At 38.3% G+C, this 17,702-nt stretch overlaps 1 protein-coding gene across 2 annotated transcripts in view; it reads right to left on the bottom strand.

Moving 5' to 3' along the window:
- Window positions 1-1,516: 1,516 nt before the first annotated feature.
- DAPK1 (death associated protein kinase 1) overlaps window positions 1,517-17,702 on the bottom strand; it is an 89,189-nt gene continuing 73,003 nt past the window's right edge. For both annotated transcript variants that reach the window (XM_038170257.2, XM_072030845.1), the window contains 8 exons: window positions 16,502-16,579; window positions 13,851-14,073; window positions 11,348-11,536; window positions 9,377-9,574; window positions 6,993-7,128; window positions 5,752-5,872; window positions 4,276-4,464; window positions 1,517-3,924 (listed from right to left, as the gene is read on the bottom strand). In XM_038170257.2, the coding sequence (XP_038026185.1) occupies window positions 2,692-3,924; window positions 4,276-4,464; window positions 5,752-5,872; window positions 6,993-7,128; window positions 9,377-9,574; window positions 11,348-11,536; window positions 13,851-14,073; window positions 16,502-16,579 (2,367 nt within the window). In that variant the 3' untranslated portion in view covers window positions 1,517-2,691. The remainder of the gene's footprint in view (window positions 3,925-4,275; window positions 4,465-5,751; window positions 5,873-6,992; window positions 7,129-9,376; window positions 9,575-11,347; window positions 11,537-13,850; window positions 14,074-16,501; window positions 16,580-17,702) is intronic.

Genomic DNA, 17,702 nt, shown 5'->3' with positions numbered 1-17,702 from the left:
CATTTGAATCACAAGGATCCTGAAACCTGTGGCTGTCTGTGGTTTACATCCTCTTAAGGCGAGAAGAATAATTTATACCCACCTCCACCCAAGGATGCCCTTCTTGTCCCATCCTCAGGGATTTGCTTGCAGCCATTGATCTCTCCTGGCTTTCCAAATGCACCAGTTCGGTCAGCAGCAGAACTCCACAGGGTCTAAAACTATTTCCTAGCATGACCAGCAGCAATATGAAACACTTCCCTACCCTATGTGTGCATGGTGCTGCACACCTGGGAAAAGAGACTCTACTTGGAAAAAATGATCTGCACCAAAATGCTCACTTCCTGCACACCCTGCTTTGAAAATTTCTTCCGAATTTGAGTTCAGACGTCAGTAATAAACATTTCTGAACTGCAAGATCAGCTGTGTCTTGGCCTTGAGCAATTGTGTTGCAAGCTTGAGTTTGTCTCGTTATTGATTTTGTTGACAAAATGAACATTGGCACTAACCTCTGCATCATCAGCTTGCGTCTCAGCAGCTCTGCTCTGAAGCTACGAAGCACAAGGAACAGCGTTTTGATGGTTAGTGTCCAACCCCACCCGTTTTCCTGGCAGAAGCTGTGTTTGTGGTTGGCACAGTCAAACAATTTATATTTACAGATAAACTTTTTAATCATCGAAGACTGCCACTGCCCCCGTTTCTAGAGTGAGTCAGGGCCAGTGCGTTTAAAATGCAGCTCTAAAAATTGTGGTGTGAAGCTCTGTAGCACTGACCAAACAGGGAATCAATAAAACTGAAACAACTGAAGAGCACGTGGGATTCCCTTTGGTATCACTTTGCTAACGTTCTTCTGTCAAAATCATCATTTAGGATGAATATGATTTTTTTTTTTAAATGAATTTCGGTAATACAACACATGATTTATAGGAACACAAGCCGAGTTATCCTATGACTGTGATTCACTTTCCTGAACCTATTACCATAAGAACTGTAAATGATGCAATAGGCATTTACTGCCAACTAAAGATCCATGGCGCAGCATCCACTAAGTAATTTATACTCCCCGGGCTGCATTTTACTGTAAATGGAAGCAGAGGATTGTCAAGAACATACTGCTAGGGAGGGGAAAAAACAAACAAACAAACAAAAAAAACCACTACTGCACCAAAATTCCCAAGTCAGTCATTGATCTTCCATGTGCTTAAAGCAACCGGAGAGGTAGGCAGGGTAAGAGCTACCTGGTACCTTGGTAAGACTCACTTCTGCTGTTTTGGTTTTCATTCTCAAAAAACACAAAGGAAAAAGTGACGTAGCAACCCATTTTGGCTTGCTGTTTGTCAAATGAGCATAAACCTACTCACAGCAGAGGGGCCACCTAATAAAATATAAACAAATACTCTCACTGAACATTGAGAAAAGCCCTGAAGCAAAACAGGTGGTGCCCAGAACTTCAGAAGCCAGGCAATGCCTCTGCGGGACTGCGACTGTGAAGAAAAGAGAATTTTTGGTTCCTTTCAGGTACAGAATACAAATGAAAGAGATGAAACAAGCAACAGTTTATTGGTAAAAAAATCCTTTAAAATTTTACTACATTGTAAGTTTAAGGAAAAAATAGTATTAATATATATACATACAATATATATACACAAACACACATTGCACCATTACATGCTTTTTAGAACAGAGAATGTATCATATCCCCTCATATCAATTTTAAAGTTCTCACTGCAGGAAATCTTGCATCCTTTTTGTTTTTATCCCCATTAAAGTTTTCAAGTACAGGAAGTAAGTAACTTGGGATCTAACAGTAGAAAACCATTTGTTATACACAAATTACAACTGACAGCTATACAATATTATTCTGCGGCATCTAACACATGTAGTATGTTCTTTTTGAACTCGATATGAAGTTTTACCTGAGGTGCATGGAAATAATGAAGCATGATAATTGGCAAGTTTTAGAGATTTTCACATTATGATCTGACTGTAATTGAAGTTGATTAGGCATCACACATCTGTACCCACAGGATTGGCACAAGAAAGCTCTGCATGAGTCATCACCAAAGTCTTAAAAATGCAGGGAAAATTAAAAGGCAAGCACCACTTGCAATGATAAGCATGCAGACAATTTAAGTGAAACAGAGGTAGCATGTTCTTGTAACTCCAGCAGGGTCATTCAAATCAACGGCACCCCCCTTCTGCAAAAGGCACTCACTTTTTCAGCTATAAACAATGTGGTGTTATATTCAGGCAGAAAGATAAGAAGTGTAGGTGGATTTCTCTCCTTACAAATATTAAAAAGTATTAAGCAGAGGACAACATGAGAAGAAAAAAATGGGTATAAGAAATACACATTTCTGGTAATATGTGCTATTCCTCTCCCCTTTCCTTTTACAGGGAGAATAGAAGTATTTTATAAAACAGTTGCAGCACTAAGAAGTTGAAAGACTTTCCAGTTAAAATGGCAGTATTAAGCAGCACATTATTTATCTGTAATAATCTTACAACACCAGAAGTACGCCAGCCTTTTCAACAGATCAAATAAAAAGCAACAATTCACAGTTAGAAGTAGAAAGTTTAAGCACAAAAAGGTGGTGCTGAAGAAGGATAAAGATCCTTTGATGTAAAACCTCATAACTGACAGTATACAGAAGCTCTTGCACTTTTATCTTTCCTGGAGTTTGAAAAGATGTCTATGCAAAACACTTGTTCTTACCGTGACACCACAGAGCTAATCGAATTATAAGACGTGCCACTGTTGCAACTTGAAGCATAAGCCTCTTGACCATTAGCATCTAAATTTATTTTGAATACAGAAGACGCCTTCAGTAAAAAATCTGCTGCATCCCTGCGACCTAATTCCCTCAGCTTAGACATTAGGATACCTACAGTGCTCTCGGGAGCATTACTCCACTCCTGCAGCAGGGCATGGACTGGGCTTGACATGAAGTCATTTTGTGTTCCATTATTGGTATTGTATTTTGCAACAAGATCAGGGAGGCCCAGGTTCATGGCCAGAAGGCACCAATCTTTGCCCATGGGATCAGGTGGATCCAAAAGCCGACTTAGTTTTCTCCTGGTAAGCAGATTCAGATCTGAAACATGAATGTCCATTCCTAGGCTTCCCTGGGAGTAGACATCAAGACATCCAAAACACAGTATACTGCTAAAGCTCTCTTTATATCCCCCCATGGTGTTAGTGAGAGACGTCTCCTTTTGACTCTGTGCACGGAAGAAGTCTCTAGGCTGGTAGACCATTACTGGCTCATGATGTTCCCTCAGCTGCTGAGGACTAAGGTAGTATTTTACAGTCAGAAGGCCTGGTAAGGTTGTGGCCATTAAGTTATCAATGGTGCTGCAAACGGAATCCAGAAGTAAACAGCATTTGATCTTCTCTGTTTCCAGTCCTCTAACTTGAACCTCTATGCCCTGACCATGGTTGACTAGCAGCACTAAAAGCTCAGCTCCACGATTCATAATCTTCGACCCATTTACCCACAGACGTATATCGGCATCTCCCTCTGTGCTTTGTTGATGAATCCACCTGCAGAGATTTACCTGAACTTTATGAAAAATTCCACAAGGAAATGGGGTAAGATGTTCCACAGGAACGATTCTGACACCACCATAGATCAGTACTTCCTCCTCCTCATCTGTCCAAGACCTGTGGAGATTGTCAGTCTTGATGAGAGCAGGAATATCAACCATTGTTCCACTGCTAAGGTCCCTTGCACAGATATCCATGGCATCCAAGATTTGTATCAGTTCTTCCACATCACTATCTGTTACCAGACGCTGGATGTCTTCTATAGTGTATCGACCTCTATAGTGATGGAGAGCTTTTGGGTTCTCCACTGACAGGATTTTTCCAAGGACATTTGAACAGAGCCAGCGAGGATCCAGAAGCACAACATCTTGGACTGTTTCACTCTGCATGATGTTAATCTGTTTATAAATAGGAAAGCTATTGTTTATATCTTACGAAGTATAAGACAATACCACCCCACCTACTGTTTTTCATAACCTTTAACTAACACTTCTAACAGAAGAAAAACAACCAACATTTGATTTTTTTGCAAGTATTCAACGCAAAGAATGGATTTTGCTCTATTGCCACAAGACAATAATGATAACAAAAAGCATTAGTAACCAGTCTCTACTTCTTTTGATGTCTTAAAAGGAAGAGTAGAAACAAGTTACTATAGACATTTGCTTAAATCCCATTAAGCAATATTCTACCAGAGCAGTACCTTGATAGTATGGATACACAATTTAGATAAAAAAAAAAACACTCACTTCTCCTATGCTATGCAACTGCTGTGCAATATGCCGTAGGTCATCTTCACTTGCTAGGGGATTAAGCTGCTCCTGTACGTCGTATACAAATTGCTGCAAGGACATCAGCTGGTTGGGTCCATTCATTTTTCTCCATGAAGGCAGTGTAGAGATTATTTTTTCACACAGGTGAGTCATTGGTGGACAAGTCTTAAAAAAAGCAGAGAAAACACCCACTTGTAACTACTGTGCTGAGAACAGTCTTTTTTTTTCTTCTCTAAATAGAGGCTGTGGTGTGTGTGTTCTAATACATAAATGACACACATGCACATCTGAGGAGTCCCCTTGTGATGGATTGTTACTCTTCCATCTGGTATGTACATGTGAGAAGATCAACCTTGTCTTAAAGTACAATTCCAGAAACAGATGGGCATTTATTTAAAATCTGTACTCACCACTATTTGTTCTGGACTAATTCGTTCAACAGGTGAGAAGCAGAGTATCAGTACTAGATTAGAAGTACAGATGACACATTTATCTATTGACTGTTTTGGACATTACTAATGCTTTCATCCCTGCAATCTCAAGCCACAGCACCCAATGCATATGCAAAGCTCCCCAAATTTCATCTAGTGGAAACTGCTACAGAAAAGTTTTGTCAAAGAAGAAAATCTTATTGAGAACCAAGAGATCACTGGGAACATAAAATAATCCAAATTTCACATAAAAAAAACCCTCAATCTGCAGAGTGAACTCAGGAATACAGTAACTGTTGCTTCACTTTTTTTAAACACCTATCAGAAGCCGCTAGAAAATGTCTTGTTGGCATTACACAATTAAGAGAGACTTTAGAATGAAGAATTTAAATGCTAAAGGCTACCTAATAATTTGGCTTGGTCACCCTTGGTATTGAAGGCTATGTAGATTCATGTTGATTACAACAAACCATGGCTATTTTACCCTTGGTTTCATGAAGTTATATATACACATATAAAAATCCAAGCACATATTTTTCTGTAAAAGACCCTAGCAAGAAGATTAAACATCTACATACATAAACACATATATACACACATATAAAAATATATCCACTTCACCCATCTATGTTGAGAATTACTTTCTAACAACTGAGGAAAGTGTTCTATTCCAGTGTTTTTTAATGAGAAACTTATTTCCATCAAATACATTCTGCTTCTCTGTAATGCTACTCTGACACACAAAACAATAAAAAAAAGTCAGCACTAGAATCTAATCACTGTCAACTCAAACTACAAAAATTTAGCTTTAAACTCATAATCTCAATTGTTTCAATAGAGGCCATTTTGGTGACCCAAACAAAATACTGCCGATTTTGAAAATGCTGACAGAATCCTCGATGTCATCAGTCTGTTGTTCCTTAAGTTCTGAAATTAAGTACCGAGTTTTCAGTAAATTATTTCTTTCCCAAGATTTTCACATCTTGGCTGACACAATCAAAGACAATTAGACATTACTTACAGATATTATCTGACTTCTAATTTCTTGTAAGTGATTTCGGAGGAGTTTCATATCTTTAGATCCAGATGCTCCAGCATCCAATACAAATAACTTGTCTGAAATGTGAAGATCATTTCCAAATCTAGAAGAAAAAGAGAGCCACTAATCGTCTATTCAGTTCCAAATCCAGTTTTCCTAATTCAGCAGCGCTTCAACCTTAAATTGCACAGCACTTAATTTTCTTCAAAGAATAATGATGAAATGTAGTACTGATAATCCTAAAATACTTTATACACAAAGATAGTAGAGTTGCTCTCTAATTTTCCTGAATATAAACAGATACATTAGCAGAAAATTATCATCTTTCCTAAGAAAGAAGGCTTAAAACTCTGAAGGAGATAACAACTGCACCCTAGGACTTGTAATTGCAAAAACATTTTACAAGAGAGGGGATAGCAGGAATGCAAGATTACACCCAGGTATTTTCTGTTGGTTTATTTCAAGTGATTGAGACACTGCTCTGCCTCTGTTGTGGTGGATTTCCTACATCCGTTTCTTGTATAGTACAGACAAGTATAAATGCTCACAGGTATGGATGGTTCCCCAAATCACATTAGCCACTTACATGGATTACCGTGCTCACTGTGAGTATAAATTACTGTTACCTTACACAATACCATTAGTTTGTGAAAATTAGCATGATTAGCATACTCTCCAAATACTTGCTCAAGAAGGTTAATGGTTTTCTCAACTTCTAGGCTGATTTTTTCATGTATGTGACTCCACAACATCTAGCTCTTCCAAAAATATACATATGTGTGGTTTAGTTTTTCTCCTGCCCATCCTAAATCAGTTCAGAGAAAATGGTGGCAGTAGAGGACAGCTTCCTCTACTGCACCTGTAGGCCACAGCTCAGAATTGCCCACTTTTCCGAGACTGGCACAAAACCTACACACCAGGATGTTTGACAGATGGTTGACAACGGCCTTTAGATCTATTTCAGTATTTACAGGCTGAGACTTCTGAGCCTCAATCATTTTATGCACCACTTGCTCATTTAGCTCACTTAAGGCAGCTTGTTTCATTTTTTGCACACAATAAGCTTCCTGAATATTTCAATAAATAAAATCCTCAAAATATTGCACTTTCTTTCATGTAAATGTCACATAACTTCAGCCAAACAAAAAACCCTTTTACATATTATGCATTTTAGTATTTTTCTTTGAAACCAACATGTGCACTACATTATAACCCCCTCTTACCTGTTCCTGATTTCTTTCAGCAACGACATGTCCTTGTCATACCAAAACTCGCCAACAGGCCGAGGAAGATTCACTATGTCAGCATGTGTGGCGACCAAAACAACACGTAGTGGAGTCTTCAGCTTTCCACCAAATGCTAGAAGGGAAACAAGATTATTTCCTCACTGTGAGACATGCCCAGGGAGCTGTCTGCTTTACCAAGCCAGTTAAGTAGCAATGCTATTGTATTCTTGATACCAGTGGATATTCTGCAGCAGATTTACCAACTTTAAGCACAACAACACCTATTTCTACACAACCAAACCACTGGTGTTATGGCTGTTATCTATTATAAAATTATCTACATAATGTATAATTTGAATAGCTAGAATCTTGGTATCATAAATATTTTATGCCCTTACTGTTTTATTATTAATAAATTTTATTAATAATGCTAATTAGACATCTATTAACTACAATCTATATCAATGTGACTGAAAATAAAAAATAAAAGCTTCTTTAAAAGGTTTCTCATAATGTTTGGATGGTCCTTAATGCTACAGGTACAGCTTAGAGAATTTTAAGTAGAACACAATGTCCACAACATTCATATGCTGGTATGAATGCTATTTACAGTACTTACACAAACAGTGACCTCTCACTTAGGTGAGAGTTAAGTAGGAAAGCCTGGCAGATACCATGAAAAAGAATGAAAAAGAAAGAAAGAAAGATACAAATGGCATGAATGAGGTGACAGCATGGAACACACATTTTCTATCTTTTTTTTCAAACTGATCTTGCAGAAAAGAGGAGACATCATTAGGCAATTATTTAAAAAAACAAAGTACATCCAATTCTGCTGTTTTTGTCTGTCAAAAACTTCATATCGGAGAAATATGCTTACCTCAGTTTTCATCAACTAAGCTACCGAATTTTGATTCATTCACAAAAGGGCCACATTTCCCTTCACTTGTGTAGCACTCCCTAATAACTATGCTCTAGTTGTAAACCTTTTTGTTTTTCAGCTGACAATATAACAACAGACAATATAACTGGAAAGTAATTCCTAAAGTTTAAGTATTCTGCAAATGCCAATTAATACATGTTATTTAAGAGTTGTAACAATAAGTTACACATGAGTATCCAAATTGAGCTGAGCAGTATAAACGCTGATTTAGGCAAAGTACCTAAATTATGTTACTAGTTAAATCAAGAACTAAGTTTCCTTGCTTGAGTAAGACGACAAGGAAGGCTTTCAACAATTGCAAGTTAACTGCATTTTCAGCTTTAATGTTTTTTTGCACACTTCTGAGCTTTTACTTCCAGAATTAATTGCAAGTCAGTTAGATCGCAATGGTTATATTTATAACCTCATCACTTGACCTAAGATGGAAGATGAAAGGACATACATATGTCCAAGCTAAAAACTGAAGGTCTGCCCTTTGGCTCATCATTGTCACTTGTCAGGCTGAGATCATGCGTACAGAATTGAGCAGAAAACAGAAAGAGGGGAAATATTCTGCACTACATAAGCATTAGATATACTTTTCTAGGGGGTCCATAGCAATATTATGAACGTCCATCAGTGTTGAGTTAGATCCACTGGTTGGGATAACATTTTGCTTCATAGAACCAAGACACATGTCAGAGCATGGTTCTTCCATAAAACTGTCAGTCTGCAGACCAACACTCTGCTGCAAACACAATCAAGCTATCAGGTATGTATACCTACAGAGATTTTAAGGAAACAAATGAGTTAAGTTAATTTGTTTGTCTGTCAAGTAACTTTCAACTTGTTAGAAAGCTTGAATAGTCATTTCATTTAAAATCTGGGCAAAGTCTTAAAAAATATGAAATGAAATTTACTAGAAATACTGGTTTCTGTACACCCTGATGTGCCAAAGGTTAGCATATTTGTATTCCAAATACAACTCTAGTTAAACAGGTTGGAGTGGCATGTACTGAGAGTGTAACGTCACTCTACGATGTCATTCTGTACCGTTCTCATTGGCAAAACCAATTTATGCTGCAAAGAGCTAATTGGTGTTTAGATTTAATATAGGATTAGGTTTTTAAACTTAAGTGAGTTTTAATTAGTGTGTCTAGAACTGGTCTTAAATGGTTCCGATACGCTGAAACACTTTTTCACACAGCTTTTCTGACATAAAACTTCATTTGCCACAAAAGCCTCCACCTTATCTCATGACCCATTTCAGTTGGAGTAACTGGTGCATGGAACCTTCAGGCTTGTTCCACAAATGAAATCATTTATTGCTGAGAAAATGTTTAAAGTTTTTTAAATAAAAGAAGATGTACAACAACACTCAGCAAAGAGGATTTAGAAGTTGCAGTGAAACACAATCTTATTTTCCCATAATATTTCATTAACAGGCAGAAGAGCATACCTATTGGCTCCTCAACTGGGACTAATGATTTCAGGAAACTAAGCCAAAAGGTCACTTGATTTAACTGGATTTCATAAGGCTCCTCAAGACTAAAAAGCACTATGTGAATCGCGGTGGGATCATTCGCTGCAAAATAGTCGTAACAGCAGAAATACACAGGATTCCCAGAGAATTCCCAGATGCTGAAGTCACCAACTCCTGAAAAACAGACAAACAGACAAAGAGATCACACTGTCAGTAAGCATGAAGCCTTGTTCAATGGAACAGTTCATCTCATTTAAACTTTCTCAAAGATAAACTGTATGCAGGTGAGAAAGCAAAACTGCAAATGCAATCATGAACAAATGGAACAGGTTTCAGATAGTCTCAGAGACTGAGAAGTTGGGTCCTTACAATCTGTTCCTCTCTCACATTCACTTCCCTAGAACATTCAGCTGGATGCCACATGGATGCACCTGTGTATTCAAGTCATGCAGCCTTACACACTAAATTGGCTTTTGTCCTGCACAGAAGCAAATAACTGCTCCTGTTTTTCCTTTGTACTCCTCCCTAAAGCTCAACATTTTTTATGATTTTTTTTTATTTCTAACATCTCACTGCTGGTATTAAAAACAACTCAAAATTCTCAAAGAACCTACTCTGCTTCATGGAATTGTATTACTCAAATCACATGAGTAAGTCAGGACTGGAGAACCACCATGCTAAAGATCCCAACAGCACAGTGATTCTTTCTGTCATCTCCTTTACTTCAGGTAAGAAAAGCATTAGCATGCTGCACTGTATTGCACTTCTCAGACTCACTACCTGATAAAGTACACTTGTACTCCACCTATTTAAATAAATGCTGATTCAGAGGCACCTTGAACTAGGAGAAAAAAATCCAGAAACCTCAAATCTGCCGTTATGCATTCAGCTATCGAGAGTTCATCCATGTGCACACCTTCCTTCTATATCAAGATAGTAAAAAGACAGAAAAGAAAATCCTTCTGACAGCCTGTTGCACAACTCTGTTTTACTGCAGAATTTGACCTGGTTTCAAATTATATCAAAAGGAGAAATTAACCCAGATAAAGAACAAGCTTTAGCTACATGCCAAACTCTTCAGCATCTAGGACAAATGTTTTGTCAGTATGTGTTAGCGTGCATATAATGAATTTGTAAGTAGGCTTCTCTCTCCAAAATAAAAACTTGATTAATCTGAGCTCTGCCTCAAGGCTGCAAATGCTGAGGAGAGATCTTTACAGAGAGATCTTACCACCTCTCTGATGACTAGCAGGGGTGGTGGTATGTACCTGTTGTATGGTTCTCACACTCAAAAGCATTACTAGCATCTATGTGTACTTATGAAAAAAGACAGCTACTGGATAAACAGAAAGCTCTGCATTAGTGTTTTGCTTTGGCACAGTAGAGAGGTTTTCAAGTAACTTCTCTGACTGACCCCTCTCACTGTTAACTGGTTCCAACTGTGGAGCAGCTGGCTTGCCTTCCAAATTAATGAAACTAGAAGCTCCACTCACCACAGTGCTCACCAAATTTGCTGAAGACCCCTTGGGAAGTGCGAATGGTAGGCTCTTCATACACCTGGGTACCACATGCAAGGTGAGGTCACTTGGGCCAGTGAGACTGGATTATGTCTGCCAAAATCCCCAATCTACATGCAGTGTAGGTGAAGGGGCCTTTAGCCTAGAACCCACTCCTATTATGCCAAATCCGTTCCTTCTGCCCCACTTATTAATCTCAAAAGCTCTTCTAGGTAGTGCTGGTATATCTGCCACAGATGGTTATTACTATGTGTATTACAAGCAGAAAATTTCATGCAGATTTACCTTCTGCTTAAACAAACCAATCCCCAACAGTGTTGAATTCTTAACCACAGTCAGTCCTATACCAAGTCAGACACTTGTTTTTGTTTCTAAAACCACGCACCATGGCATTGCCTTTCCCACAGAACTAAGGCATTCCTCCGCTTACCATTCAAGTAGGCATTCTGAACATCAATGGCCTTGGTGGACTGGTCATCAGCAGAGAAGTGGGAGTGATGAGCAGGTGAAACAAAAGCTTCTAATACACCTTTGGTCAGGCCTGGCTCAAACATCATACTACGGCTTCTCACGCTGACGTTCTCACAACCAGGATAAAGATTCGTAATACTTACTGAAACTGGGTCAGGGAAAGGAAAATGAGATTACAAATTGTGGGAAAACTGCAGTCAGATCACTTCACAATAGGTATGCTAGGCATAAAACCTGATTAATAAAACCAAACTATTTTTCAGAAAAAGGAGTTGGCTACCAAGCTTTGAGTGCACACAAATACATCGTTATTCTGAATGCTGAAAAGGAAAATATTACAATGTTCCCATATAGCTCTTACTGCACCTAAACAGATATACTACTGGGTGGGAAGCATAGAAAAAAACAGCAGATTGGAAACAAAAGACTTCAATGGATAAAGCTCTTCCATATTGCAAAGATATACTACTTTTTATATCTAAGGGCTGCAATTTCATAGAACGGGTTGTTTTTATTGGTATAGAAATGCTACATATTTGTATAGTTGAATCTGTTAAGTAAGGATAAATATATCACCACGTAATAACTATTTATGAGGAGGTGGCTAAGAAAAGCAGGCCCTTAACTGAAGTTATTTTATTTGTAGGCAATTTGCTCAGTTCACCTCGCTATAGATTCTATAAATGAGAAATGAAAGGGCTTCTAATTAACTTGCACCATCTAGTGGTGGAAGTAAAGACTTCTTCCCCCCAGTAGATGCTGAATTCTAATATTCAGATTTTAATATAGAAAGAAACTACCTGCCAGCAGTACAACTGTACTTTCATGTTTGATGGAGTGTTTAAATCTTTAGGCTCACATGATTTAAATACAGTGAATTCATGTACTTGTTTTTACAGAACTTTTGAAAACATAATCACATTATCAAGTATCCACCAAACTGTACTGTTTTAATTGTCTGCCACTCAACCCAGAACATTATTCACATGATATATAATGAACTGAAACAAGCAAAACCCCCAAATCCAAGCATCAGAACAATGTCATAGTAGCTTCATTTGGATAGCACTGCACAACTTTAAAGATTTATTTTTAGATAAGCTATTTTCAAGTGTATGCTTCAAATTCACAATTACTTCTAAGGTGATTTGCCAAAGAATGTGACTGGCTGTCTTTGAATTTATGATGGTATGAGAGCATTAGACCTATCCTCTGGTCTTGGTACCAATTGACATAATAAATCTGTCTTCAGTCAAAACATTCCTGCAGTGCCTCCAGGAACTGACAATTCCTCAAGCGATTAGTCTCCCTTTACACGACACAGTAAATTACATTAAATAAACCGAGAACTTCTGATTTACTTATTTAATCCATTTGTGTATTCTGTCATCACAGATGCGAATGCCTTGTGATAAATGAACAATAAACTGTAATAACAATCTCTGTGCCAGGTATCTTGTCAAGTCACCCTACCTACCTTATGGCTTCCTCGGCTGACTGGAGAGAATGTGGAGATGAAATCCGTTACTAACCCTAATCTAAAATTATTTAGAAATAATGACAAAACCCCGAACTGCAAGCATTATCCAATGCTTTTTTTTTGGTTTTGTTTTAAAAAAAGCAACTCTGACCCCATCTGACATTAACTTACGTAATAAGATTATTTCTGAACAGCAACTTCAACTTGAGCTCTTCAAAGTGCCTGCTTAGCTTGCACACATTGCACAGACTGTGTTAGTAAAGGAACCTGGACAAACCGTTCACTCTTCCTGATGTCCTACCATAAATGTGGGATTCTTCCAAAACCAGGTGCACACTGATGTGTAAATCTAACTACCCATCCTGCAGCTCTCTCCACATTACACAGTCCAACTGGTGCTTCATGAGCAGTTCCTTACCATTTGCATACATTTATTTCAGTCTAGAAAGGCTCCATCTTCTTCTTGTTTGGAGGCAATTTTAGACACCTTTAACTTGTCAGATGAATTCCTGTGCCTTACAGAAAAGCATTCCAATGCACCACAGTTTTGAATCCTTAGTTATACTTTAATAAAAATATCATCTAAAGATGAAGCAACTGTTTTAATTCTGCACAGACTTTGCATTCAAAAATGCTGACAAATCATAATCCCAAAACCATGATGGTAGCATGCAGTCTAGGACTTCTTGGTAAAAATAAACAGTTTTCACAAGTCCTGTCCTCCACTTTCTTAAACTCACTTATGCACCACATCAGTGAACACAAGCTGAACCATTTTTCATTGTCCACACCCACTGCTCCTCTTAGCTCTTACTTTAGGTATGAATCTGCATGCAGAGAAGTCAACTCCCTCTTTGCTTTGATTTCTTACACATACAGGCTATTATGTCTTATACAGCACAGCCACCAGCTGTCTGTTTGGAGTTCTACAGATGAAGAGAAGAATGATTTATTGTTCAAATGTACAATGTCAAAGTCATACCTGAAGGTTTGGAAGACAATGGAGATGGGGGGAATTTGGTTGTGTTTGTGGAAGATATCTTAGGCCTACGTCTTCGGAAAAAGCTTCTTATCAGGCCACACTTAAGAGACTCCACAAGGGTCGTTTTTCCAGATCCAGAGTGTCCAAACAGCTTCAGTTTGATCCGGGGCTGCGGGTTCTGAGTGTGTCGCAGCTGCTGGATAAAAAGCACCCTGTGCGTATCCTAAAATTCAACATAAAGAAGAAATCTGAGTGTGTGGCAAGAAGTTCCTTCCAGCAAACTCAAAACGTAGGGTTTAAATAATGCTTTCTTGCTAGGTTACATCTGGATCAGTTCCTCCATCTGCTCCATCATGCAAGTGGCATGAGGGAGAGGGATAGGTAGCCAAAATACAGCTGAATGCTAGCTCCTAAAACACCTTGTCTCTTCATGAAAATCACACAGTTTCATGGTCAACATCAGTGAATGGGATCATTTTGACCTCCAATGGACTAGGCAAAAGAGGAAAAACTAGTTTCTTTCAGCTCCCTTTCTCCTTACTCATGATTCTCAGTAGCATAACTAGTATCTCCAACCTTATATATGTGCAGGACTGAAGAATTTTGCAGTGAGAGCTACCACCTGAGCAATGTGAAAACTCAATATGCACCCCCCTTCTTTCTGTCAACTTTTTCTACACTTCTCATATTTGAGAGAATTTTCCTCAAAAATTCTGCAATCTCTGCAAACAGCTGCAATCTCATCCTCACACTCAGGCCTTCTTCAAACCCAATCACCTCTCCTGCAGAAGAGCTTTCCACTTTATGCTCACCCATAACCAACAAGGATTGCGTCTTGCAGCAAGAGTAGCAGGGACTGGAACTGACAAATCAGATGTCTTGTTCTCTTCCTCCAGCGAGAAGCAATCAGACTCAGATACCTTGCAACTGAGCACATGAGCTGAGCTTGGAAATCAACTCAGCAAGAGGAAGCAGTGGAGGACAGAACTCTCCTCTCACCCCAGAAAGACTTATTTTAAGGTAACTGTGAGACAGCCAAGAGGTAGAGGAGCAAAAGAACTAGCTTCAGCCTCTCTTCCTTCATTCTCCCATTTGGAGCTGTGTTTCATATGTACACTGAGTCATTAAAAGAGCACCCACAGCAGCCTCCCTAAAATAAGAGCCTGCAGCAACTCCACTGAGAAATTGGACAGAAATGGTAGCATATTTAGTTCCTTCCTCCCTAACAGGTACATATGAAATATGCTCATCACAGTGGGAATGTTGCACACCCTGACTGCTAATAGTGGCTCTTGCAGAGAATGCAATACGACAGTAGGTTCTTCGTATGTGTGCTATTAGGAACAAAATCCTCCACAGGCACTGAAGATGAAACAAGTGTCAGGCACACTCTACTAGATTACATTGCCCATTTTGAGTAATACTAGAATAGTTCAGTGGTTTGTAGTTTCTTAATTTCAGTTTATCAGATTCTGTTTTGGAAAGTGTACTCTGATCAACTATATAATTATCATACATTTTCCCCACAGATATAGTCAGCATTCAGTAATTAAATATACTTCACTATAAAGGAGAGTGTGAAAGTTACTACAAATCTCTTTCAGAAGAGATTTATCTGATCTTCTCCCTTTTGTTCTATACATCTGGAACTCAATTTTCTTCACCTGCATACAAAAACAGGCTTTTTTTTTTTTTTTTTTGGGTGGGGGAGGGGAGGTCAGGGAAAGGGAGGAACACTGGATGACAACTATATAAAATGGATCCTGTTGTGACAAATATATAAAAAAGATATCCCTGAAAAGGAAGCCTGACCTATGGCACTTTATGACATCTTCACTGATATATTTTACAATTCTAGCAAATGTAGACTTACTGTCAGGATGTGATTTTAATTCTACCTTGGCAACGCCTACTACACAAATATTCTTACTCCAAAATTATATAAAAGGACGATTTCAGATTACTACAGAATCACCAGCATAATTAAAGCAGCACAGCACTCTAACAGCTCTGGCTGTTGCCTGGAATCTCCAGGCAAGTGGTCTCTGCACCTTCATAGCACAAATGATGCTGCTTATCTTGAACAATCAGTGTCTGTCAGATGTGTCAGACTTACTGCCTTATGACAAGTGCAGATCAGCTTTGCATTCTAGTGGTAAGGAGATTTTGAGATAGTGAAACTGTAGAATTTAAAAAAGAGTGTGAGAACTTACTCTACTATTCCAGGAGATGCTAAACGTTCCAGAAGGCCACAAACTCTTCTTATTTCATAACCAAAATCTAACTAAAATGGCGACGATGGGGAAATATAAATGCTCCTTCAGGATGTGCTGATTTTTAACAGTATGTTTTTCAGTTTCTTCTAAACTCATTAGAACCTTTGGTGGGCACTGTGAGAGTGGGTAAGATGGAATGCTGGTGCAGTCTATCTTGGCCATTTTTGCTAATATGTACATAGTAGATTTAAATAAGGGGGTCATTTAAAATTAAAAAAAAAAGTATTTTTTAAAAAAGGATGCCATTTCAGTAAGGATATTTACAACAGTTTTTCAGAATGGCTATGATGGACGATCTTGTGATTTCCCATGGTCAAATGTTTCCTGCAATCTCAGAAACATGAAAAACCCAGTTAAAATTCATGCATTCCCAACCTTTTTAAGTCTTGCAAGCAGACTGGCTACATGTTCATGCCGTTCTGCTCTGGCGAGATCCTCTGCCGTTTTCCCATCCTGTTGAAAAACAAATGATTAGCTGCAGTTTCTTCCTTCTGACCACAATAAAAAGTCATGTGCAACATAGCTCAGCTCTGCGAATGGCAGTAATTGCTGTCAGACACAAATTAATCAGGGAGAAGGGAAAAAAAAAACCACAAATGAACCAGTAATGATTACACCCACAGGAATCTCTTTTCTTAAATGGTCCAAAGACACACACAGTAAAACGGAGAACAGTATTTCTTTTACAAATTGGCATCTGGATGCCACTGTAACAAGACAACTTGAATTCAGAGCCTTAGCATGATGCCAGTATTCCCTCTTTGAACTCCTCTTTTTTCCTCACCAATTACTAGATAACAGTGATTTCTAGATACTACATCCTAAACGGATCTATAAGCTTAAACAGTTCACAAAGAGGACACACATCAGCATATTCACTTAGATGAACAGCAAGTGATTTTTATTTACTCATGGATAAAGAATGATGATGACATACCAGTCACTGGAGGTTTTCAGAAAGCAAGAACATTGTAAACCATGTTGTTAAAACTACATCAGCAAATTCAAAAGGAGAAGCAAATCTGCCTGCGGCATTCTGCTCTTGACATTTAATTATCCATGTTTCATACATCAGCAGTTTAATATGAAGTAAACTGAAAGAAAAATTGCTTACTACTTTTGCTGTTATGTCTATGTTAACACTATTGTTTTATATTCCGGTAACAGGTAACTAATTTATGAGGACTCTGCTTCTTTCATGCTCTTATATAAAGGAGGTTTTAAGCGTTAAGGCAATGTAGTGTAAAACTAAAACCTCTTTCTTGGACTTCTCTTTTTGATATCTAGTTTTTCATGTGAAACCTGTACTGTCTTAAGTAGTTCATGAGGATACTGTAACTATTACCCTACATATGAAATAAATACCTTTGATATTTGAGCATCTACCTACAGAAGTCATTTTCAGTTTTCCATACACATTATTATGGTCTTCATTATTTCAGGTAATTCAAACAGAACAGGAACAGAACACGAGCAAGAAATAGTCAAAACTGTAGTTGATTAAATTTGAGTGTCAGATACCCTCCCTGTACAGGCACTTTCCCTTAGAATGAGGGCAGGTCCTACACCCCTCTCT

Source organism: Anas platyrhynchos, chromosome Z (genome assembly GCF_047663525.1).
Source record: "Anas platyrhynchos isolate ZD024472 breed Pekin duck chromosome Z, IASCAAS_PekinDuck_T2T, whole genome shotgun sequence".
Taxonomy (NCBI): Eukaryota; Metazoa; Chordata; class Aves; order Anseriformes; family Anatidae; genus Anas; species Anas platyrhynchos.
Note: the sequence above shows the minus strand (reverse complement) of the source record. Positions and strands in the feature narration are given on the sequence as shown.